We start from the raw sequence: 25,330 nt of genomic DNA, 5'->3' as shown, positions 1-25,330 counted from the left end.
AAAACTGGTCAGATGAGCTGATGATCAGACAGGGCAGGATGAGAGGAAGGAGTTGAGCTTAGAAATGGAGCTGAGGTGGCTAGTAAGGGTGGTCATTTCCATGTCATGTCATATTATAAGCATGTAAACAGGCCACTCACTACATGGCACACGCTGGCAAAGACCTGATGAAGAGAATGCTTAACCCATAGCCATAGATTGTTTGGTTTTTTTTTATTATATTCTTTATAAGTGTAATGAGTTGTGGTAGGTCTCGTATTGTTTCGTGTTTGAATGGTATCTTGTGTCTGGCATTTTGTGTGCGTCATTTTGTTCCACGTCACTTGAAGCAGAAAAAGACATCCTATATAAGAAAGGCATTTGTTCTCAAAATGGCTGAGATAGTGGGAAAAAAACAACATTCTTCGTCCACCATCTTCTTTATAACTTTCTCAGTGACATTCTTCTGACTTTGTGCCTCTTCAATTCGATTCACCTACAAATCTCTTCATCCTCATCCTCATGCAGGGGTTCATCGAGCGTTGTGTTGAGTATGTGTAATACATTGTCCATATGCAAGGTAAGTGTACGTTTGTCTGTCACCATCTACCAGGGTACACTCTAGGCCAACCTCTATGCTAAGATGGCAATCTGCTTACGGTGTTGTGATGTGTTTAACTCTAAAAGCTTCTCTCTCCAACTTGTGTCATCTAACGCATCTTCTTCACCTCTGTGTATCCGGCCACAAGTCTGTCCCATTTAATACTCACTGGAAGGGTGAATGCGCAAAAGGTGCCCGGCTTTATTGGAGGGCAACCCCAGTTGTGCTCCTGAGGGTCCTAGCATGAGGTAGGGTGTGGTCCCTTAGTCTCCTTTACTGCCTCTGGACAGCATAAAGATGCACACCATTCAGCACTACTAGCCTTCAGGTGGCCTTTAAGTCACCCTATGCTTGCAGTACTTAAAGAAGGACAATTTACTACCATAAATGGTAGTTCCTGTGTGCTTGATTAATATTTTTTCTTTGGCTTCATAATGAGCTTCAGAGTTAATATTTAATTAATAATAATTGCAATATGTTAAACAGCATCAAATCCTGTAAACTTCAGAAGAAATATTAAGCCTATAACTGTTTAAAATATTAATTATATTCTGATAATGTTAATTTTATGTAAATGCCAGATAATTTAAGTGATAATTGTCACAGACCATGGGTGTATTTGAATCTTTTTATTCAGAGAAATGGCTTTCTTTTTCCCCTCACTACAATTACCTACCCACAAGAAACCTAAGGAAACTTTGCAGCGCACACTTGCTCTCATTCGACCAGAGGCATTTGCACAAAGCCGAGGTATGCTATGTCCTCCTTAACATAATTTAAACAGTACAAACTGCATTGAGAAGATTTTTGTACTGTTCTGGAGAATTCTGATGCCCTCCTTTGAGATATGATAGCAGACTTTTGGCAGCTATTTGTAGTCAATCTGTCAACTAAATCACTTAGTGTTGTCATAATCCCCTGCTGTAAATAAAGCTATTTATTTTTTGTATACAAGTAAACATCCTGAAAAGATCGTGAACAGTTGCCATAAGTTTATAAGAGTGAAGAATCCAGACAGATTGAAATTGTGTCAAGCCAGGGGAGCTTATTATCTTTATTCTTTGGAAGTAGATGGTGAAAATTAACATGTTGACATAAATCATATTTTCATCTTAAATATTTCTGGAATTTTGTCCAAAACAATAAAAGTAATTGCTCTAACAGTTTTAACTCCAAATATATTTTTTAAATAACCTTGCTGTTCTGTGATAAGTGTATGCATGACTTTACAAAGAGAGACAAATAATTTTGCCTTCAGATGAAATTCTGGAGAAGATAAAGGAAGCTGGCTTTCAAATTGCACTACAGAGAACTGTACAACTGACCAAGCAACAGGCTGAGGATTTCTACTCAGAACATGTTGGTCAGCCATACTTTGAGGAGCTGACCAATGACATGTCAAGGTAAACAGCTTCTGTGATCCTGTACAGCAGTGGTTCTCAAAGTGTGGTCCGCCGACCACTAGTGCATAAGTCAGGTGGTCCGCGGCTGACAGTCGTTATATGCCAGCAAATGATGTTTAAAGTGATGCATTCCTCGCATTACATTTTAATTACAAAGAACAAGGTAGGTAGTTTGATGTCAACTTATTACTATACTACTGTCACAAAAGGACATTTAGTTTTGAATTGTAATGAAACAAATGCGGCAGTTTAAATTTGAAATTCATAGTACAGACTGATTTTTAGGCCTTGGTGGTCCGCCATATTTTTTACTTAAGTAAAGTGGTCCGCGGTCCGAAATACTTTGAGAACCACTGCTGTACAGCAAGATTCAGTCTGAGCAAGCTGCCTTCTGAAGTACTAATGGCCCAATGTTTTTAAGAACAAGCAGTGTCTTAAATAGTGTTCATGTGTGTTTGTATGTTAGGGTATTCGGTGTCCAGTCACTTAATCCCCAACACTTAATCCCTAGACTTTTTAATCCCTAAGCACTTAATCCCCAGACGCTTAATCCCCTAGACTTTTAGAGAGATATGAATCAATGGATCGTCTTCTGTACCTCCAATCATAAGCTTACCTGTCATATTGATTAACAAAAATTGCCTCGCGAACACTTAAGAACAATTTTCATATCATATTGTTGAAGAACATTGAATTTACTAGCTTATATGAACTTTAACTAATGTTGTAGATGTTCAAATGACATTGAAGTTAATAGCATGATTTAAATATTATTAATGTATTTCAATATTTATTTTAATTGTAAAACTTATTGTGATGTTTATATGAAAGTAATCATTTGAATTTCAGTTAAATATTTCACTGACTTCATAATTTTTATAGTTAAGGGTTTAGTTTAGGGATTAAGTGTCTGGGGATTAAGTGCTTAGGTCTAGGGGATTAAGTGTCTGGGGATTAAGTGACTGCATGGGAATCTGGGTATTTATATATATTTTATATCTTGACACTAATGTTTCAGTGGACCATTGCTGGCACTGGGACTGGCAAGAATTGATGCCATTGATGAGTGGCGCACGATGCTGGGACCTAAAGATGTTGAAGAAGCAAAAGCAATAGCACCAGACAGGTTATGTAGTGACTTTTTTTTTATACAGGATCTATGAAGTTTATCTGAAAAGCAGAACATCAATTAATTTCAAGTGAATGGCCTTGTATTAATTTATATTTTGTCATTCATGCACCATCCATGGAAAAGGGTTTTGGCTAAATAGATGCAAACACCTATCTTGTAAAGATCAGTCAGCATGATGAGTTATAGCACTTATCACAATATCAAATATGCAACCATTTCATAATCAAGATTTTTTTTTTAGAAACATTTGTGGAATGTATTATAGGTTATCTCAAGACAAAGTTAAGCTCAGATTTACTGACTGGTAAATAAAGTGCCATGGTAACAAATTGTCACAAGTCCAATGGGATTTCTTTGAATTAAATTTTTGAGTGGAAAAGAGCAAATGAATTTACCTTGATTCCTATTCTGATGTCACAGAAGCCAAATATAAGAACATAGACCACAGGTTAATGATTAATGAGACATGTTGCTTTAACAGCACAGCACATGTGCAGCTAAGTGGAACGTTTTACTTTCATGACAGTTTGCGAGCACAGTACACAGTTAGCAAAAGTTCACTAAACCAGCTTCATGGATCTGATTCACCTAAGTCTGCAGAGAAGGAACTGAACTTCTTCTTCCCTATGGAGCAGACTGTTGCTGTAATTAAGCCTGATGCTTTTGGCACCAAAGGTGGATTTCCTTTTTGTGCTTTCTTCATCATGCATGAAGGCATTTAAACTTGTTGTCAGCTCTGTCTCTGAGGAAGCTTGCTTCCCTTTGCTGACATATTTTTTTTGTGGTAGATGCTCTTGAGTCTATGCTTACAGTAGATCATCATAAGCTAGCATAAAGGACCAATCAGTCATGTTGGAATAAATACAGTATTTAACTAAAGGTAGATGCACCATTTAAGTGTAACATTTGCTTCTATAAACTTTTAAATATATGCATGAATCAGTATGAAACACCTTTGTATGAATACACAGAAAGTTGGTACTGACAATGAAAAAAAAAAGCAACATTGAAGAAATAAGTTTTGCAGTATTCAGAATTTAAGTTTAGTTTGAAAATGTCTTTTCAAATTCACTTAGATGCCATCATTCAGAAGATCCATGAGTCAGGTTTTCGGATTGCTGCTCGTAAGGAAACAACTATCACCCATGACATTGCAGAAAGTTTCTATGACAGTGTCAAGGATAAGGACTACTATGACAGCCTTGTGGATTACATGACAAGGTGGATATTATGTTCTCATTAAGCAACACCATGTAAGCTATGGTGCTGAGCAAACTTGTTTATAAAGTTTTTTTATAATATTCTTTATCTGATTCACCTTCTTGCGTAAGAAGTTAAATATGAATGCAGATAGCCTGCTTTTCACTTCTCATGTGTCTAGAATCATAAAATATTAAATATTTGCCTATTTAGTACCATGGATACATATACAAAAGGAAACTAACCCCATATTACAAGTGCAAAAATAGGAGCATCAATTTTAATTATTTAAATCTGATTTTTCATGTACATTTTTTTAATGGAACGATTTTTATAAATTATCATTTCCTGTTCCTATTCACTGCAAATATCACAGCAAGCTGTTGCTCCGAGTGAAAAAAATGTTATATTTTAATTTTTGTGTATGTAGTCTTTAACTTTTGAATGAGTACTTTATACTCAGATGTATTTTGTTTGACCAGATTTTAAAATGCTCCAGTACTTTTCATTTTTAGATTCATTGTTATCATGAACATCTGATTTAATTATTTTCTTCCGAAAAAAAATTATCAGTCTAAAAATCGTACTTTTCCATTCTTGCCATTTGACAATTTTGGCTTTGTTGTATATACTTCTTTAGATGTTATTGGGTTGTTGGAAAAGTCATGATGTATTTTTGCAATAGATGATGCTAATTTGTTTTTTAAAGTACTACAGTCATTTACATCTACTTTACTGCTCTGTCATTTTACATCTGACAGTTCTACTAGCTTCATTCTAAAAAAAAAAATTGAACGATTTGGTTGAGTTTTTGGAGATTTTACTGCTATAGACAGAAGATCGAACTGCATTTTCGCCATATTTAACTATTTTACTTCCATAAAGGAAAGAATGCATGTCAAGCTTGTGAAAAATTGCATAAAGCTTACAGTGACAATGCTTTACAAGAATATCAGTACCAACGATCGTTCACGAAATTTTGTGCTGGTGATTTTGGGAGCAGGAGCAAGTTCCAGCAGACTGGAAGCTTGGCTATCTAGTAAAGCTACCCAAGAAAGGTGACCTGACCTAGTGCAGCAACTGGTGCGGGATTATGCTACTGTCCATTTCCAGCATTGTACTGACCAGAATCTTCCTGGACGGACTGAAGAGTGCCCTAGACAAGAGACTGAGACAAGAGCAGGCAGGCTTTCAGCAGGGTAAATCATGTACAGACCATATCGCTACACTGTGAATCATTATTGAACAGTCCCTCCAATGGCAGTCGCCACTCTACATGACATTTGTGGATTTTGAGAAGGCTTTTGACTGTAGACATGAAACCATCTGAAAGCTGATGCAGTACTACAGATTTCCACCAAAGTTAATTGCAATCATTTAACAGCTGTCGAGGACTTGACATGCCAGGTGATCTACAATGGGAAGCTAACCAACCTCTTCACAGTGAGGACTGGAGTGAGGCAAGGCTGTATGCTCTTGCCAACAATCTTCCTTATCGTTATAGACTGGATCATGAGAAGAACAACCTCTTACAGGAGTTACAGGATCATAAGAAGAACAACCTCTAACAGCAACGTACATGGGCATTCAGTGGACCTTCGCCATGCAATCTGAGGATCTCGACTTTGTGGGTGACATCAGCCTGTTATCCCACAAGCAGGAACACACGCAGACAAAGCTGACTTGGCTCTCAGAAGAAGCAGCGATGACTGGCCTGACAATCAACATCAAGAAGACAGGCAATGCAGGTCAACAACAAGCAAGAAGCCCCACTCCAGCTACATGGAGAATGTATTACAGAGTCTGACCATTTCACCTACCTTTGCAGCTTAGTCAGCAAAGATGGAGGTACATATGAAGATGTAAGAAGCCAAATAAATAAAGGCAGGATTGCATTCCACATCCTGCAACCTATCTGGAACTCCAGGGATTTATCTCTACACACCATGATCCACATCTTTAATGCAAATGTAAAGTCAGTCCTTCTGTATGAATCTGAGACATGGCATGTGACAAACACTACCACCAACAAGATTCAGATATTCGTCAACAGATGTCTGCGCCACATCCACAACATCAGATGGCCTGAGAAGATCTGCAATATAGACTGGTGGGAGAGAACCAACCAAAACCCTGCTAGCCAAGACATCAAGAAGCAGAAGTGGGGCTGGATCAGTCACACCTTGCGAAAGCTGGCCGACAATTTAACAAGACAAGCTCTGGGCTGGAACCCACAGGGGTGGTGCAGGGTTGGGAGACCCAGACAGACAGCTGGCATGACATGGACCCAACTGGAAAGGGACGCCCAAAACCGGATCCGATGGCGTGGTGTAGCTGCGACCCTATGCTCCACGGGGATCATAAAGAAATAAGAAAATTTTGATCTCAACAATGCTTTTCAGTAAGGGAGGCCTACCAAGGTGTATGACGACAAAATAAAGGCATTGTTCAAGTTTAACCCATGTAACACAACAGGAGAGACTGCAAAAACATTGAACATCCATCATCAAGCGGTCACAACCTCCTGAAGAAGCTGTGATAAATAAGCAAGCTTGATATTTGAGTTTTTCCTGAACTCAAAGAAGTTCATTTGATGGTGCATATAAACATTTATGATAAGCTCATTAAATGTGAGGAAGACAATTTATTTTTGAAGGGATTAATAGCTGGTAATGAGAAGTGGATTGTTTGCAATAGTTGGTGTGCAAACTGTCTTGATCCCAATGTGATGATTTTCCTCAAACGACATCAAAAGAAGACATTCATCCCTTAAAGGTTATGCGGTGGGATTTTAAAGGTATCCTCTTTTTTTAGCTCTTACCAAGGAACTAAACAATTAATTCAAATGTGTACTGCCAGCAATTGGACAGTTTGAATGAATCCATTGTCCAGAAACATTTAAAGCTTGATAATCATAAAGGAGTTTTGTTCCATCACAACAAGTTTGATCAGTTTAAAAATTATTAGAGCTTGGGGTGTGTTGCCACACCCACCATCGCTGATTTTGCACCATCAGACTTTCACTTGTTTTGTTCTATTCCAAACTCCTTGCGTAGTATGATGCTCAATGCAGATGAAGCTGTAAATTAGCATCTTGATCAATTTTTTAATAATAAAGACAGGTCCTTCTACGAACGAGAAATTATTAAGCTCACTGAAAGATGGCAAAAGGTTAGTGAACAAAGTGGGCAATGTATTATTGATTGATTTTTTTAAATATAAATCAATGACCTCTGAAAAAAGATTTAAAAAAGGTACCTCATGAATTTTCTGACAACCCAATAATAATAAAAAATGGAAGGTCGTATCCATAAAGGCTAGCTGTAGTGTGAAGAGAGGTATTTTTAAAGTTAAAAAAATGCTGACATTTGCTGAAAGTAATGTTGACTAATTAAAATTTATATTTGTCATCAGCAGTAATAGTGATTTTCTTTTCTTAAATAGGGGATCATTTTCTTTATTTTTTTTTCAACCAAATTCTGTCCTAAAGTACTTAGTGAGTTGGGTTGTTTGTTGGTTTGGGGCTTTTTTTTTTACATTGTTCTTAGCATCATATTCTTCTACAATTCTCTTTACACCTCAGCTCAGTTGCTTTATTTCATCAGTAAAGTAAATCTTTTTGTTTCATTAATTTATATTTTATTGAATTAATGTGTATGCTTAGCATGTGAAAGTAAAGATTAGCAGTGTTGAGTTTTCTATTTGTGATGTACCAGTGGGCCCACCATGTTCATGGTGCTGTCAAGAGAGGGTGCAGTGGAAGGATGGAGACAAGAGATTGGTCCCACAGACCCAGAAGTTGCCAGAAGGGAGGCACCAGACTCGTATGTATCATGCCTGCTCTGTGCCTATGTGATATATTGAGTACAAAGTGTGTTTATTTAGCTAAATTGTGATACAAATATTTTGTCGCTTTCAACTCACATTAAATAGAAGTAGATTCTAGTTATATATATATATAAACAATATTCTGAGACTATTATCATAAATTTAAACTGGTGTATTAATTTATGGCATGGATGCATGAATATATCTTGACTCACTTATAATCATCATTTGATTGTGTTACATTCAGGTACTCAGACAAACACAAAAAATAACATGGAGCTGAACAACCATTTATTGTGGAATGGATGTAATTCTTGTGGCAGCTAATACTTGCTCAGTGCAGCAGTTTTCTTTGTCATTGATATCTTGACATCCATGTGTTTTAGGATTCGTGCCCAGTTTGGTCAAGACATTTTACACAATGCAGTTCATGGCTGTTCAACTCAAGAAGAAGCAATTTCTAAAATTCAAAAAATCTTTGGTCCACTTGACTTCGCATCTGATGGTACTGTAAAAGGTAGAGATATAGTCCTGCATGCTGGGTGACCTGTATCCAAATAGGACATTTGGCCTTTGCAAAATGAAAGGAAAAGTTAATTACCTGTATTTGCTTTTATAGTTGTGTATCTTGCATCAGCTATTTATTACTTTTTGTATGTATCACAGCCTGATGACTATAAAAAGCTGGATGAGATTATACATGCCTTTCGGTTATTAACATTTCTGAGCACTATGGCAATTAATATTTGAGCTGCTTCATAGTGAACATATTAGTAATTGTCCTTGTGTTCTTGCTGACCACCTTGGTTTTCAGAATTCGTTTTTGGCTATGTAGACTGACAGGATAACTCACGCGTGCTTAGTGAGAACCTAAGTTATTAATATCATATAACACACTAAATGTTAGATGAGAGGCCTCAGCTGTCATTTGTGGCTTGCATATCCTGATTATGTCTGTTGAGTTAAAACAAGATTTATCTGTTTTTTCAAAGTCACTTCAGAAAGCAAAGTACAAGGTCAGTGTTACTTGCCTTGGATTAAGAGTGACTGTTTGAGTGCCAGTAAAACTACTTTAATGGGGTAAAAACAAAAACGACAGTCCAGGATTTTCTTTAACTCCCATCTTTCTTAATAATTATTTGCTCTGTCAACACTTGAATTCCCACTGCTTTGCAAATAAAAGAGAACTGCTTATAGTCACCCATCCATATCAATATGATAAACAAATTAATTACAAAAATTATATTCTATTTAACAGCAAAAATTTAAAACCACTAACTGTTAAAAAGTAATGCTTTACTTAGGTAAATAAGCATGTATGGTTTAACGTTGAGCACATTTAGATGATAAATAAACACAAAATACAACACAAATAAATGAAGCAATCTTTAAAATTGGATTAGTAGCACTGTGTTTGGCATGGCTATGTTAAAGTGGTGTGATCTTTTGGATGATGTAGGTGATGTCTGGATTTCTGCAGGTCAACCTCTTGCAGTGATACCTTTTATATGTCTTCAAGTTAATTTGTTTGTGGTTTGATTTGTTAACTAATATGTTTGAGTGTTATCTTAGCACATACATTTTTTTGTAATGATACAAGTGTGTCAGAAGCTAATTAGTTTTGTGAGTGCTGGTCTTATATGTAGAAGCATTCCTCAGAACTGAATGAAATGAAGAAACCTGGCACTGGCTTCTGTAGGTGTTTGTTTTGGTTTGTTTTTTTTAGAAAAAGCTTGCACTTGTTTAATTTGCTTCTAGTATTGTTTTTTTTAAGTGCATGTGCATTTTGAAAATTATTATTATTTAATTGATGTATAATATATGCAGAAATATGCAAAAACATTTGGACTAGTATGGGTTTCGGCACTTAAAGACCATACTGAGTGGGTCATTTTTTTACTGCTATAGATAGATATTGATAAAATATATACACTCTGTAAATTACAGCTTGTTATGTATAGTAGCTTATAAAATATCTGATTTTTCCATACCTGGAATCAACTCATGGCACAAAAGCCTGTTTCAGTTCAGCGAAGTGTTACTACATCAATTCAGGGTTATGCCACACGCTATGGCAGTTGTTTGCTAGGTGCAAAATAAGATTCCATTGGACAGATATCACTTTTGTCCTTCAAAATGTAGTTTGTAATAGTTTTATGACAAAAGATTAAGTCTTTTTGAGCCTTAAAGCCATTAAAATGTGTAAATGTATAAATTTTTTTCGAAAAGTACTTTGAGAAACCAAACCTTGTCAGTGAACAACAGACTTACTGTCTGCAAAGTGCCTCATTTTAGCCACTTAAACTAAAAACAACTAAAACATAGGTTGTCTGCATCTGGCAATAGCTTATAGCCATGTTCCCTATGCTGATAATTTTTTTGAGCCTTGTTTGCAAGACAAAATTGCTCAGTCATGCTATAGCATAATCACAGGTAGTTGGCTGCACATCAGTGCCTATATTCACCCATGCTGGTGGCATTTGTCTTAGGTTTCTTTAAAACTTTTTTGTGATTTTCAGATGTTAATTGGTGCTATAAATGTTGGAGCACAATATGTTTTCGCATTCAGTATGGTCTTTAATGTTTACTGCTGGTGGGCCCCGGTCTTACTGGTGTACTGCTAGCTAGAATGCTAACCAAACTCAAACCTTTTGACAAGCTACTCTGATTGGGATATCTTGTGTGTACTGAGGGAGATAGGATGATGTTTTCCCCACTTTCACCTAAATTTAATTCTAACTGAAAATTACTGGAAACTTTTGTATTTGATTTCTGTTTTAAATGTTTAGCTAAATTTTTGTGTTACATATATATGAACAAGTGCTTTATGCATATACTGCTTCACGAAGATTTAGTGATTTGCTGATCATACTTTTTTGTTCTTTTTCTTGCCCAAACCCTGCACCACAAACAGCTGAACCACAACAGGCAGAAGGTGAGTTAATACATGTACACACACACATACACACATATACACACTGTATTTGCTGTTTGTCTTTCTACCTACCTTCTGTCACTCTTTTTAAATTCTTCAGAGATGTTTGGAAGACACTTGATAGCCATGAACACCTAGTGGAGTGTGCAGAACAGGATGCACAGAATGCGATGCACATTTATCATTTAGATCACAGACTATTGAAGCCTTTTTCATTCCTAAGGTGGATTTTATTTTGGGGGGTACCCAAAAAGTAGAAAAAAATAAGTTTATGATAATGGTAAGTTGAATATATTAGACAAGGAGGTGAGGAGGAGAACTAAGCACCAAACCTTAAATGCTAAGTTAAATCTGGGTTATCAACACTGCCATTCCTCTAAACTGAGGGGTAGCATCATCAGATCATAGCCAAATGTTGGATCCAAAAGAAGTCTAGCTTCCACGTTCACATGAGACCTTCCCTGATGGCATTTAAACATTTTATAAACTCTTGAGAACCCCTTGTAAATGTTTATAAAATGTTTAAATGCTATCAGGGTTGTAGCCAAGACCTTTGCTTTCAAGCTACCTCAATGAAGACCTCAAATGGTCTCTCCTTTTCATGGTTGTGAGTGTAAAAATAATTCCTTTAATTCCTTTTTCTGTGATGACTGATACACATTTGCATGCTAGAAGATAAAGGTTATTGTATTAAAACAGAACAAACACTGGAAAAGAAGGAAGAATCACAAACAGAGGAACATGAAGGTACAGATTTTGTCATCTTGCTCTTAACCTTTATTTCACTTGTAACTTTGTAATAATCATGAACAAAGCAAATATTTTAATATTTTTTTTATCGCAGTCAGTGTAATAGACAACCTTAAAAATAGGGACTGACCAAGAAGCAGAGTTCAAAAACCAAAGAAATGGCACCAGTACGAAACAAAGCAAGATGAAAAACTACTTTAGCAAACTCATAGAATGCAAGATGAACACTAAAGGGATCCAGAAAGACACCAATAAATTAATAAACACGTCAAGACAATTACAATACCCCTTAAATACAATTACCACCATCCTGATGAAGAAGCGATAGCACCGGATTGGTCACGTCATCAGAGGCGGGAGCAACTCCATCACAAAAACTGCCTTACACTGGACTCCAGAGGGAAAACGCAAGCGAGGCCGGCCCAAGAACACCTGGCGACAAACTGTGGAGGCAGAAATGAAGACCCTAAACCACAGCTGGGGCACTGTGGGGAAGCTAGCCCAGGACAGACAAAAGTGGAGGACCTTTGTTGCTGCCCTACGTGCCGACGGGCATAATGGGCAGTAACTAACTAACTTAAATACAATTACAATACCTTTAAAAAATCTATATTTGAAAATTAGGACCCCTCACTTTGTGATTATGGCTTTGGTTCTTTTATGTTGTCCGTTTTTTAAATTATTTATCAACTCATTTTGCAATTAAGGAGTCTTAGTCTTCCATAAGGTGTCATGCTGGGTCACATGGCCAAAGAAGACCATCTTACGTCACCTGAGTGTTGAAAGTAGAGGTTCCTAGTGTCCTACGAGTGTGCCAATCTTATTTTGTACAAAGTCGTTGGTTTTATGTTCTTTGGAGCAGCCTTCTCAGGCACTTGTTCTCGAATGCCCGGATTCTCCTTCCCGTTTTGGTGAGCGGAGTCCATGTGTCACATCTGTAGAGTAGATGTAGATCGGTACTTTCATGGATTTCTACAGATTATACTTGGTAGTGAACCTTATCTTATGGCTATGCCAGATTCTATCTAACTTAAACATTGCTGCTGCTACTGTTGCGATCCTGATACAAATATCTGGTGTGGAGTGTTTGTCCTTGGAGAGGGTGGCTCCTGCAAGTACTTGAAGTTGCTTACCTCTTTGAGCTGTACTCCGTTCATATAGATCTCTGCTTTGCCACTGTCATTGATCATAACTTTCCTCTTTTCAGTATTGGTCTCAATTCCATATGCATTTTAACTGTCTGTCAATCTGTTGGTGAGGTCTTGCAGTTCTTTGTTAATGCCTACTCACAGATCTATTTCACAGATCAGCCTTCCACCAATAGAAATGGAAGTATGATGGTCATGGAGGGTTTCATGCATGATGTTCTCCAAGAAGATATTAAACAGCAGGAGTGATAGGAAACATCCTTGACGTATACCTACTGTGGTGCAAAAGTAAGCTCCTATTTGGTTATTCAGCAGTACTGCTCTGGTTAGATAGGGGTTCGAATGAGGCCTTCTTCGATGTTGAATTTTCGTATCACATGCCATAGCCCCTCATGCCAGACTCAGTCAAATGTCTTTTTAAATTCAGCAGTTTCCTTTTTTTTTGGTAGGGGTATGCCTAGTGACTGCATCCATTCTTTGATAGGCCTTTTTGCTGTCACCTTGTGCCATTCCATCCTTTACGTCCAGCATTGGCTCTCGATCCAGCTCTCCCTAGTTGCCTTCATCCCTTTCTTGATGGCATAGTTCCCACCTTTGTATTTTGTAGCTGCTTCGAGTTTGCTGTTCTTTTCTCTCTTCAAAGCCCTCCTTTTGTCACAGAGATCTAGGATGTCATTTATGACCCATGACTGTTTCTTATTCCTTTGTCCCCCTAGAACCTGGGCTGTTGACAGTAGCAGCTGTTTGATCTTTCCAGCAAGGGTATCTACATCTTTCCGCCAGGTTCAGTTAGCAAATTTTCCTCCAGTTGTGGCCTTGAAGACTTCTGCAATGTTTTGGTCTTGCAGCTTCTCAAAATCAAAGCAAATTCCGTGTGTGTTTGAGAGTTGCTTTGCTTTCAATTTTAACTTCAGGTTCGTTAGAACAAGGTCATGGTCACTACCTATGTCAGCACCGCGATATGTCCTTGTCTTGGCCTTGTTGATGCTGACTTTGAAGCATCTTGGCAGCAGGATATAGTCGATTTGATTATGGATCAATTTGTCTGGTGAGTGTCATAAGGCCACTCATGATTTCTTGTAGGGCTGTAAGGTGTTGGCTAAGGTGAGTCTCTGGCTTTGCAAAAATTCTAGGAGTCTGATGGCCCTGTCATTGGTTTTGCCAAGGCCAAATTTGCCCACCCTTCTTGCCCATTGCTGGTAGGCTTCTGAACTAACCTTGCCATTCCAGTCACCAAGTACAACAAAGATGTCCTTGTTCAGAACTGCCTTCACAAGCTTGTCTAGTTGTTGGTAAAACTCTTCCATTTCATTGTCTCTATGCATGGAAGTATGAGCATAGTCTTTGGACAATGATGACATTGTAGGCTTTGCAGAAATTAAGGAGTCTATAGTGATGCATGTACCAGCAACAAACACATTAAAAACTAAGTCTCCTTATCAATTATTACAAATTGGATTTAAAAACAATACTATTGTTTTCCAGCTAAGTATTGCTGCCTTCTCATTTTCAGATTTAGCACGCATTGATATTTTACTTCCAAAATCTCTAATATCAGGCATAAATGGAACACCAATTATCAAAAATGCTTTATACATTTTTTGTCACAAAAAATAGGAGTATGTGGCAGTTTAAGTGAGGGGTGTTGCTTTTACATGAACTTACGTGTATAGATTTATAAGATTCATCTTCTCAGCTCTTTCTTTAGACTATATAAGGACATAAGAAATTTAGATTTTGTTTTGGTTTTTTTTTTTTTTTTTGCTTTGATTTTCTAAATCAGATGTGTCAAGTACATTGGCTGAGTGCCATCATCATCATAAAGGTTTTAAGAGGTGTTATTAAAGAGTCATAGATCTTCCATGTTTACTGCTGTTTACATAGCTCATCCCTAATATAAACACTGTCTATACTGGAGCAAATGAAGACATGGATTTAAGTAGCTTCACATTGGCCGCCTTGTAAACTTGGCTTTCTTCAAAATTTAAAAAAAAAAGGAAACTTTTATTTCCAAAAAGATTCTCAGAGCTGGGTAATCTTGGTTTTTATACTTAACTGTAAAAACAGAAGTCATAAGCCTTAAAAAATACCAATGTAATCACCTTTAATTTTAATTTATGTCAATTTGCAACCACAATTTGTCATTTTTGTAATGGTGTGTGTGTGAATGCATGCACACACATTTGAGAGAGTGCAGTGACTGAGTGATCAAGGTAAAGAGTGAACATGTAAGGTGTACTAAGAGTAAAGCATTATTTTTTTGTTTAATATATAGCTGCAATTGAGAATATTATACATGTTCTTTACATGGATTTTTTATTTTAGATCTAACTTTAAGTCGCAAGGTTTCATTTTTTTCAGACACCCACATTCTGTTTGTGCATCAATATTAAGATTGTGAATGTGATGTCAAAATATTCTTCTAAGCTGTTTAAACTACATTACAGCCTCAGCCAAAATGTTTTAAAAGTTGATGAATTCCTCCAAAATTTAATTACCATTGTTTTTTAATGATATAAGATGTGGAGATGGCATCTGAAGAGGAGTCTGTTAAAAACAAAGAAGAAAATGATGTTGTGGAAGGCAGGAATTGGGAAGAGCAACTATTACTAGAGGAAGAGAGATTACAAGCAAAGCGTCAAGAGGAGATGGGGACTGGGGACATAAGGGGTAGCCCTCTTGAAGGTCTTGATGATGCGACTAATGATTTTGAAGACAAAGAGGAATCTTACATTGACGAAAGACAGGAGCAGGCCAAGGAAATTTTAGATGTGGAAAAGCAGAAGAAAGCAGATATGAGAACAGAGATGAATTCAGATGTTCTGGAGCCAGATGTATCTTCCTCAGGTAGATTGTGAAATGTACTAGTGTTGTGTAAGCCTCCCGCTGCCTTGAGTCAACCCACCCTAGCTAACCTTTACAAGTATGTGGTGTGGTTACTTGCTTCTAATCCATTCACTGCTTTTGAGTTTGACTCAGATGTGATCAATCAGTCATGTAATCAATGAAGACTACAGTATCCTGTTGGAGTGAGGGAGTGAGATTGCATGCTGTTGGGACTGACAAATGATAATTGAATAGCAAGAATCTCAAGTGATATGTGATGTTTCTGAACAAAGATGTGAGGTCACGATCTGGATTTTACCTCTAATTTTCAGCTTTTTCATTCTTTCCCTGTAACAAAAAAGATTTTTTTTAAAAATATTTTTTTCGTATATTTTTTCGTAAATTGTTATATTGTTTTCAGTTAGAGCTTTTTATCTTAGCCAGTTGTTGAAACTCCTCTGTTGATGTTGTGAGTTTATTTTGAAAGTGCCATAGACTGCATTGGTTTGCTGAAATTGTAGTTTATGGTATACATTCTGTGATGAAAGTTTGTTAATATATGCTTGAGATTTCTTGAACAAAAATCATGCACAGTGCAAATAGTGTTTAGTTGGGTAGTCCAGACAAATGCAAGTTTCTTTGATAATCCATTGTTTATTTTCTTTATCAGGTACAAATCGAAATAGCCTACCTCATAGAATCGGACATTTTACTAAGACTTTCTGACAAACTGAAATTGTGTATCAGTTGTTGCTATGCTACACTTGTTGAGAGAAGAGATATGCAAAGCCTTTCCAAAGATTTGTTTATAGCGCTTTACATAAATCATACATAGATTAAATCAACAGCCATGCACCCACATTTGCATATAACAGACATGCTCACTTCCACTACATACACAAAGGGAATTACAGACACACCTTATTCACGCTCACAGTCAGGAGAGGGTCACAGGGAAGTCGTCATTGTGAAAAGATAGGGTCATAAACATTTTAATAAATCACCTACATTGATTTATTATTTAATCAGACATGTTTTACAAATTAAAAAACCTTTTTTTGCATTTGTACCTCATGAGAGGTGTGCATGTCCATGTTTGCATTTTTATATATTTATCTGTAAATTTAACCATAAGTTATGAATGTGTGAAACCATTTGAGTATGAAAACTGAATTTCTGTGACCAGTTACCTGGTGTGGCAATGGTATTTACTTGTGATAGTTTCAAGACTAAAAATAGATTTTGTTGGATTATTTACTAATAATGTTGTCTGCCATTTGGTGTGGAGAAGATTTTCTGATTGTCCCTTTGTCAAGCTGGTGTGTTCTGTTAATCTTCAGGGCAAGATGCAAAGGAAGAAACGCCAGCAGTGCCAGATGCAGCAGAACAGCAGCCAGCGGAAGAAGCAGCTCCTGATCAAACACTTCCTGCAGATGAAATCAAGGAGGAGCCTGCTTCTGATTCACAAACCAAAGAAGAAAAGGTAGAGGAGGCAGGTGGCACCGAAACAGCAACAGCTGAGGAGGCAAAAGCTGAAGATGAAACAAAAACAGAAACAGGAACAGAAGAGGCGACAGCAGTTGACCATAACAAACCTGAGGCAACAGTCGATGAAGGCAAAGATGAGAATAAAGAGGAGCCTCAAGAGCAGCCTAAAGAGGAGAGTAAAGAGGAGCCTCAAGAGCAGCCTAAAGAGGAGCCTAAAGAGGAGCCTCAAGAGCAGCCTAAAGAGGAGCCTCAAGAGCAGCCTAAAGAGGAGCCTCAAGAGCAGCCTAAAGAGGAGCCTCAAGAGCAGCCTAAAGAGGAGAGTAAAGAGGAGCCTCAAGAGCAGCCTAAAGAGGAGAGTAAAGAGGAGCCTCAAGAGGAGCCAAAAGAGGAGCCTAAAGAGGAGGTTAAAGAAGATACAGTGGCTGAAACACCAGCAGACATCAATGAATCCACACAGGAAGAAGCTAGCTAAAGGAGGTGATAAAGGTTTGTAGAAGAAACACAGTCTGTAATAATTTGGTTCTTTTAATTATCCCTTCAAAATTGAAGGAAAGGGAAGCGGCAAGCCAAGTTGTTAGAGCACTGAGGTGTTGAAAACCAGAGGCATCCTCAGAAGCTGGTGATCTTTAAACCTCTCCCCCCAGCAACTTTTTTTTTTATCTTCTGCACATACTGTGCTACACACTTTTCTGTGGAATGTCATAAGTGTCACTGTTACTTTATAAGCAGTCAGGTGTTCTATTTTGATTGGTATGCTAGTGGCTTCCACATTTTTACATTTCCAGATAAAATGTTTATTCCGCTTGTGCTTTCTTTTTCAGGTTAAAAACATGAGTTCCAAAACAGGTGAGTAACTCAATCACAATATTGTATTCTGCTGTTTAGACAGACAACATTGGAAACCGGCTTCATTTAGTAATGTTTACTTTTAAACATATACATTTTGGCAAATATTATAATTTAAATTTTGTTTACTCATTTTTAGAAATAAATAATGTGGTTATCAGAATATTTGTACTAAATTTACTTTTCTTCTTTAGTTTTTCAGCTGCTTGTAGCAAAGCTCTCTTTGGTGACTTTGAGCCAAAATCAGTTTTGACTGGTTCTTCAAGAGAATTTTTATCCAGTTTCTTTTCGCTTTTGGAAGAACACTTTCTTAGAGACTATTTACATTTTGATATGCTTTATTTTATAATTGTATAAAATATACTATATAATATTAACACATATATATATATGGTGAACGAACATTGCTTCATTGTAGCTATGTACATAAATGAACATTTAAATGTTCACATCTTTTTGATATGTACATGTGGTGTATATGATGCAGGAAGAGAAAGGTGAATGTCTGCATACTCTAAACCTTCCCTATCATTACCGCATTAAAAAAAAAAGACATCCTAAGCACAGACAAGCCAATATACTATACCCACTGCCTCCCAAGCCACACAAAGACCACGAGAAATTGTTTTTTTAAATGGTTGTATGCACTTGCTTTATTCTAGCCACCATAACAACACATTACATGTCTCTGATCTCTATGTAGTGAGAGTAGCAACAATAAAAACATTTTTGTGATGAAATGTTGCAATATAGCTACATTTTGCATCAATAAAACTGAATCACATTTTGAAACAATATTGTAGTAGGCAATTTGACTGACAGAACCTGAAACAATCATATACTCATGTCGGGAGAAAGGCACACTACAGATGTTTTTGGAGATATCACAGTTGTCTCCAAGTTTACTGGTTCAAGGCACAGCAAGATAAACACCATTAGTTTCTCAGGAGTTGCTGATGTGAGTACTATTCATTAAAAGAAAACTCACAGTGCCAAGTTATATAGCTGTGACTTTTCCCCCCCCCCTTTGGCAATGCCTTGTTGCCATGCAAAGTTGTGTGCAAGTCCCTTTCAATTTTGTTTACTGAAAAAATGGTCACAGATTTTGTTATAGTTTTGTTATATTTTTCATGCAACTATAATAAACCTGACAACAGAAGGAAGATAGACTAGTAAATATATTGCATCTTCCCAGAGTATTTTTTTGAACATGGTTCAAAGGTGACACTTAAAAATAATATACTGTTCTCATATAGATGAGGAAATGATATACTGTCCTCATATAGATGAGGGGAAAAAAAACTCAAAGCAGGAAATGCAACCAAAGAATTTATATAATTAGAAATATATAACACAAAAGATTAACGTTACTGAAAAAGCAATCCATTTCCCACAACTTTCCCCAGCTTGAAGGCTAACCCCACATCTGCTACAAAGACTTAAAAAATAAAAAGTAGTATTTACAAACTAGTTCCCTATATCCCAGCTTCAAGCTGTTCCATCTGCACATGGGCATTATCTGAGAAAAGACAGTAACACAAATGACAACAGCTAGTGTAAACAAATCTATGTGCACTATGCTGCCCTAGTGACAGCAAATAATTCTGAACATAATTTTTGTCCATTTTGTTTTTCCTTTACATATACTTATTTTCCACAACCATGTGTAAAAGCATAGGTATTTAAAAGATGTATATGAGCTCTAGAGAATTACTGTAAAATGATCAGAACACTTGATATGGCAAATGCAACAATACAGCTATAACCAATGGAACTTGCTTTTCACAACAACTTTTAATGAGAATATTTCATAGAATTAATTTTTTAGTAATCAGTGCATATTGATATCCCCCAAGGAAAGAGGTTAAAGTTCTTAGTAAAACTTGTATATTTATGCTTAGTGAATTGGAATTGTGCTTTATTGGAACAACTGATAATGAAGTCCAACACTTTGAGCCCTATGATAAGAAAGCTATCAGTCTGAAATGGTAAAGTGTGCTTTTCCCAAAAGGCATCCTTAGATAAATTGGGTTATTTAAATATAAAATTTAATAATCTTGCTCACATATGAAAATGTCATCATTAAAAGGTAATTTTGTTCCAATATCTACTTAAAAATATTAATTTGTTTTTCTTTTTTTTTGTTGTTGGTTACCCTCTCTAAACAGAATTTAACAGAATGGCATTATATTTGGTGAATATGTGAGCACTGCCTTTATTCTTTGTCCCTTAGTGCAGGATTAAAAAGGCTTTGAGCTGCATTGGTCTTGAGCTACAGTGAATGTAGTACACTTGATCAGTCATTGAGAAAAATAATAGAAAAATGTCAAAACTGATCATAGAGGTAAAGTCTTAGTATCACAGACAAAGTAAAGGCAGGAAAAAAATTGATATGAAACAATAGCACACAAATATGTTCACATGGCATGATATGAGGCATTACAGAAAGCACAGAAGATAAATCTTATTAACAGCAATAATATTCTGCTGAACATTGTGAGTCAAATACAGATGGTTAAGACTTTAAACAGTCCTCTGAGTGCAACTGGTTCAGACTCCAGTAAGCACCATGGAGCTTCTTAATTAGATTTCATACTAGATTTCTAGTAGTCTTTAGATCCTAATTTAAATAGTTCAGACTTTAGCTGTCCTCCAAGTTTTTCCAACTGTTTCATTTTACTGACATTTCACAGAGCATAATGTAACTAGTCCAAAGTTTTGGCCTGCAAACAGTGTGTCTGCCTGTGCATGTATTTAAACTGCAACACAAATTTTAGAACTAGCTCTACAAAAGTCTCTACAGTTACTGAGAATTCGTGATATATATAAATGCACTAAAAACACAAAATGATTGATGCAATTACCTAGACAATCTTTCAAATTTTACAGTTTTAATGTCATAAAGCAAATATGTCATTGCTGGACTGATATACTACAACCACTACATAACATGAAGAAAAGGACTCACAACTTGCACTTTCCAGCAGTGTAGCATTTTTAAAAAATCACACATATTACTTCATAAAAGAACTTAACAATAACTATAATAACCAATTGTGGATATAGATCTGAACATCATAGCCCTACGCAATCATACCTGCATAATATTTAAGATGTCATCTGTCCTTTTATTGCTATCTCAAACTACTGACCTCGATTTTAGTCTAAACAGACATGCTCCACACTGCCACACATTTCTCTCCAGTCATTTGTTAAGCCACTAGAATCTTTCAATGAGTTCAGTTGTCCATAAAAGAAAAAATAATCTTTATGTTTAGTGCTTTTAATGGGATTTACTCAAGTGTTTTGTTCAGAACATTTACAAGTCTTCCAAGCTTTGTTTCATGTCTGCTGTATATTAAAAATGAATGCAAAAATGTAAAAATACTATTTTCCACAATTTGAAATGTAATACTGGGACAGCTAAAACAAAATGAAAAATAGAAAGACTGACATTATTTTAATCACACTGACACTTGCAAACCTTTAAGAGATTTCTTATAATTATATAAACTGCCTTGACACGTGTTTTCCTATGCCTAAAAACATTATCTTTAATTCAGAATCAAATGCATTTCTTCTGCCTTTTGTGTTGACAAAGCCTGCAGCAACTACATCTTACTTGTGTGTATATAAGCATCTGAGGGTTTGCCAAAAACAAAGGGAGAGTATTATCTCCCTTTTTGTTTGGTTTTTTTTTTTTTATTATTATTATTTTGGTCCTTTTTGAGTCTGTTCTTATAAACAAGGAACTGCAAAGCTACAGAAACAGTCTATGACACTTTTTAAAATTTTGTTCCTGGAACGATGTAAAGAGTATAAGACTTATCTTTTTTGAAACAGCCTTTAAAATCACACACTCATGACTTGCACTTGCACACGATGTGCATGCATGCAAAAACACAAAATAAACATGAACAAAGGAAAGAGACAGAAAGTAACCATGTAAGATTACAGCAATATCACTGCTAATATCTGCAACTTTAGGATACCTGAGACATCAAGCTATACACAATCACACAGTCAGTAATTTAGCTTTCAGTTGCAGGTCAGAAAGTGCTTGTTTCTGCACATATGCCAGAGGGGACGTGGTTAATGAAGGTCAATGCCCAAATTATTATATTTGTTCTTTCACTTGTTTTCATGAGACATTTCAGACTTTAGGGCTCAGCTGGATTCAATTTTGCCTTTTACACCAACTATGATGAGTTTCCCATCATGCAGCCCTACCAAGATATGACTATTGCCATTGGTTATAGTAAGACACTGTATTGGGACCAAAAGCTGCAGTGCTGCAAGTGGCTTTAACCTGCAACAGGACAATAATGTATGAATTATGCTGAATCTTGTTCTATCACTCACATAAAAAAATATGACCACACTTGTCAAATTAAAAATCAGAAGTTTCTCACTGGTTAATGATGCAACTATAACGTTCATTTCTATTTCTTTAAATTTTCCTCATAAATGTAATAGATGCAGAAACCATGACAGATTCAAAGACAGAAAACCTACGCAAACAGATGGAAAATGGTAAGCTGTCCATCAGTGTCCCCTAATACCAGATGGTCACCAGATATCACCATATGACCAACACCTGCTACCACTCGTCGAGAACATAGAAACTTGCCGTTGATTGAGTACTCATGTAGCACATGCTTTTCCTGAAAAAAAAATACATGCAGGTAAACAAAACAAAGCACAGCAAAACAGCAAAGCTTCCCCTACCCTTCCAGACTTTCTTTCTCCCTCTCAATCCCAAGTCTATTGTTCCTAATAGGCCAGCACATGACTGTGAAAATGGAGTGTCCAGATCAAGCTAGATTATAACAAACATTTGAAAATCTTTTTCACTTACTATTTTGCCTAGTGTGTTGGTCTCTACACAGTACAGGATGATCTGTCCTACATCAGACACAACCAGCAAGGGAATATCCAGAATGCTGCTGGGGTCACATGAAGGTTGCAGTGTTCTCATGTAGTGGCCCTTTCTTACAGTGTGCACTATGACTGTGCCATCCTAAAAAAAGCATCAAATTATATGATAATTATCATAGACAGCAAATACAACAAAGAATGTGGAATATGTTTCTAAAACAGCATCTTTCATATATGCTACACCCAAAGCAAGTTCTAACCTGAAACCTGACTCCACCTGATTATGAAAGTTCTAAATGATTTGACATTAAAGTATATCCAGATGTTGGAGATTTCACATTATGGAAGATGGAGGGCAGTAATGAAGGAAACTGACATACTCAGAGGAAATGTTCTGTGAACAGATTCCAATAAATCCAAGAGACAAATATCTATGTTCCCCAAGATGAGATCTGAACCCATAACCTAAGGATCCTTACTGTACTGGAGTCAAGCAAGCATTTTACCACTAAACTTTGTGGGCAATTGCTTCGATGTATTACAGTCTACTGTTTAAAAAACAAAGTTAAAAGTTACTTCTCAGGCACATCTGCTTGTCTGTAATTTCCAAACGGGCTTTTACAATCATGTCATAAAGTCAGCAAAATAACTGAAAAAAATGAACAACAAAATAAAATACATTTGGTTTAGCCTTTGTACCTTTGATGCAGACACTGCAAGATCCAGCTCCACAGATATGTGGACAGCAGTAACTTCCTTGTCATGACCATAAAGGGTGATCACAGAGCGTGCATCTATGTTGCTGCTAAATCCATGCTATATTTAGAAACAACAGGAAAACTGTAGTCACTGCCAAAGAATGTGTCAATGAAAAATAAAAAAATGAAATGTTTATAGACTAATGCTCGCAATAATATGTGGTAAAAGCAAACATTATTAGAAGTTGGTTCTTTGAATTCTCAAGGATATCTTTGAACAATTCTTTTTTTCTGAGTGGGTCCACAGTAGTCCAAAAAATTAACAATAATAAGACTTGTTGAGTGCTAGCCAAAGCTTGGTTTTCTCTACTATACAAAGAAGATAAATTTAAAACTAGATAAAAGTAAGGAAAAAAGTAAAAATCTGCAATGCACACACACACACACAGTGATACAAAGATAGGATAATCCCTACCAAAACGTACAGACATGTCAATTTAGCATACACAGCATACACAAAATGATATGTACATAGAGAGGTGTCAATCCCTATAAAAACATACACATGTGCAGGCATACATATATAAACTCAAACACCACCAAGAAAAAACTTTAGCATGGCAAATGGGTAACAATGTTGTTATAAATAGCTTGTGGTTGCTGTGGGAAGGTAACTCTGACCTGGTGCTGTATCTCCCACACCATGCAAGTGGTATCCCTTGAACCTGTTATGAGATGTCGACCACAGTGGTCCAGGGCCAGACAGGTGACAATGTCTGACATGCAACAACACAGGAGTAGATGCCTAAATATATATGACAAACTCATGTCTGGTGCACACGTCAAGAGGTTACTGTGTCTGCTGCAGACAGCTCATGACGTCTGTTAATAGGTGACATGATATATATCTTTTGTAACTTGAAAAATTTCAAATCAAAGGCAATAAAACTGGATGAAATGAAAGCATATTTCTAGCAGTCTAGGTTTGTTCAAACAGAGATGTCAAGTATTTTCTAGGAAAATGAAACTGAAAATCTACCTAGTTCATAACACTGTTAAGTTGGTAAGACACTCATGCAGCTTGGACAAGATCAACACAATTTCCTATTAAAACACTTACCTATGTGCCTGACAATATGGTTGACTGTCATGGCCTTGTCTAAGCGGTATACCTGTAAACTATTATCCCAGTAACCACCACTTAGTAGCAGTCGAGCATCATGCGTAACTGCAAACAGCTTGGGTTCCATCTTCAGCCCAGGAGCAAATGGACCTCCTATCCGCTTTTTGCTTCTGTTACAAGCACAACAGTTATCATTCTTTACTTACTGCTCAGTGCTCCAAATTTTGTTTTTCTAGAAAGTAAATTCTATACAACATTCCTTATCCTCCAAGTCCATAACTCTACTGACCTAGTGATAAAATGTACAGCTATATCAAGAAAAGCAACTCCCAGTTTTGAATCTTACTTTTGACTCAGCACTGTAGCATCTTTCTCAAAGGTATAGTAGTTGATGATGTTTTTGTCAAAAGGCAGCCATCCATGCACTCCAATGATTCCATCCTCTGTCACCGTGATCTTTAATGAAACAAAATCATCACAAATGACGCCTAGCAG

At 36.6% G+C, this 25,330-nt stretch overlaps 2 protein-coding genes across 10 annotated transcripts in view; one reads left to right on the top strand and one right to left on the bottom strand.

Moving 5' to 3' along the window:
• The window catches only part of LOC112569909 (thioredoxin domain-containing protein 3 homolog), a 37,769-nt gene extending 19,178 nt beyond the window's left edge, over window positions 1-18,591 (top strand). For 5 of the 8 annotated variants that reach the window (XM_025247998.1, XM_025248023.1, XM_025247990.1 and 2 more), the window contains 12 exons: window positions 1,218-1,330; window positions 1,839-1,983; window positions 3,002-3,109; window positions 3,642-3,790; window positions 4,192-4,336; window positions 8,032-8,139; window positions 8,530-8,660; window positions 11,058-11,078; window positions 11,778-11,825; window positions 17,143-17,776; window positions 18,112-18,136; window positions 18,331-18,591. In XM_025247998.1, the coding sequence (XP_025103783.1) occupies window positions 1,218-1,330; window positions 1,839-1,983; window positions 3,002-3,109; window positions 3,642-3,790; window positions 4,192-4,336; window positions 8,032-8,139; window positions 8,530-8,660; window positions 11,058-11,078; window positions 11,778-11,825; window positions 17,143-17,762 (1,588 nt within the window). In that variant the 3' untranslated portion in view covers window positions 17,763-17,776; window positions 18,112-18,136; window positions 18,331-18,591. The remainder of the gene's footprint in view (window positions 1-1,217; window positions 1,331-1,838; window positions 1,984-3,001; window positions 3,110-3,641; window positions 3,791-4,191; window positions 4,337-8,031; window positions 8,140-8,529; window positions 8,661-11,057; window positions 11,079-11,777; window positions 11,826-17,142; window positions 17,777-18,111; window positions 18,137-18,330) is intronic. The other 3 variants (XM_025248005.1, XM_025248031.1, XM_025248015.1) reach the window with 3 other exon arrangements.
• Window positions 18,592-18,761: 170 nt separating this feature from the next.
• Window positions 18,762-25,330, bottom strand: part of LOC112569899 (neurobeachin-like protein 1) — a 49,740-nt gene continuing 43,171 nt past the window's right edge. For both annotated transcript variants that reach the window (XM_025247967.1, XM_025247976.1), the window contains 7 exons: window positions 25,182-25,291; window positions 24,833-25,005; window positions 24,394-24,488; window positions 23,714-23,830; window positions 22,995-23,156; window positions 22,652-22,800; window positions 18,762-22,445 (listed from right to left, as the gene is read on the bottom strand). In XM_025247967.1, the coding sequence (XP_025103752.1) occupies window positions 22,304-22,445; window positions 22,652-22,800; window positions 22,995-23,156; window positions 23,714-23,830; window positions 24,394-24,488; window positions 24,833-25,005; window positions 25,182-25,291 (948 nt within the window). In that variant the 3' untranslated portion in view covers window positions 18,762-22,303. The remainder of the gene's footprint in view (window positions 22,446-22,651; window positions 22,801-22,994; window positions 23,157-23,713; window positions 23,831-24,393; window positions 24,489-24,832; window positions 25,006-25,181; window positions 25,292-25,330) is intronic.

Source organism: Pomacea canaliculata, linkage group LG1 (assembly GCF_003073045.1).
Source record: "Pomacea canaliculata isolate SZHN2017 linkage group LG1, ASM307304v1, whole genome shotgun sequence".
NCBI lineage: Eukaryota > Metazoa > Mollusca > Gastropoda > Architaenioglossa > Ampullariidae > Pomacea > Pomacea canaliculata.
The sequence above is the reverse complement of the archived record's forward strand: the minus strand, read 5'-3'. Positions and strand labels throughout refer to the sequence as shown.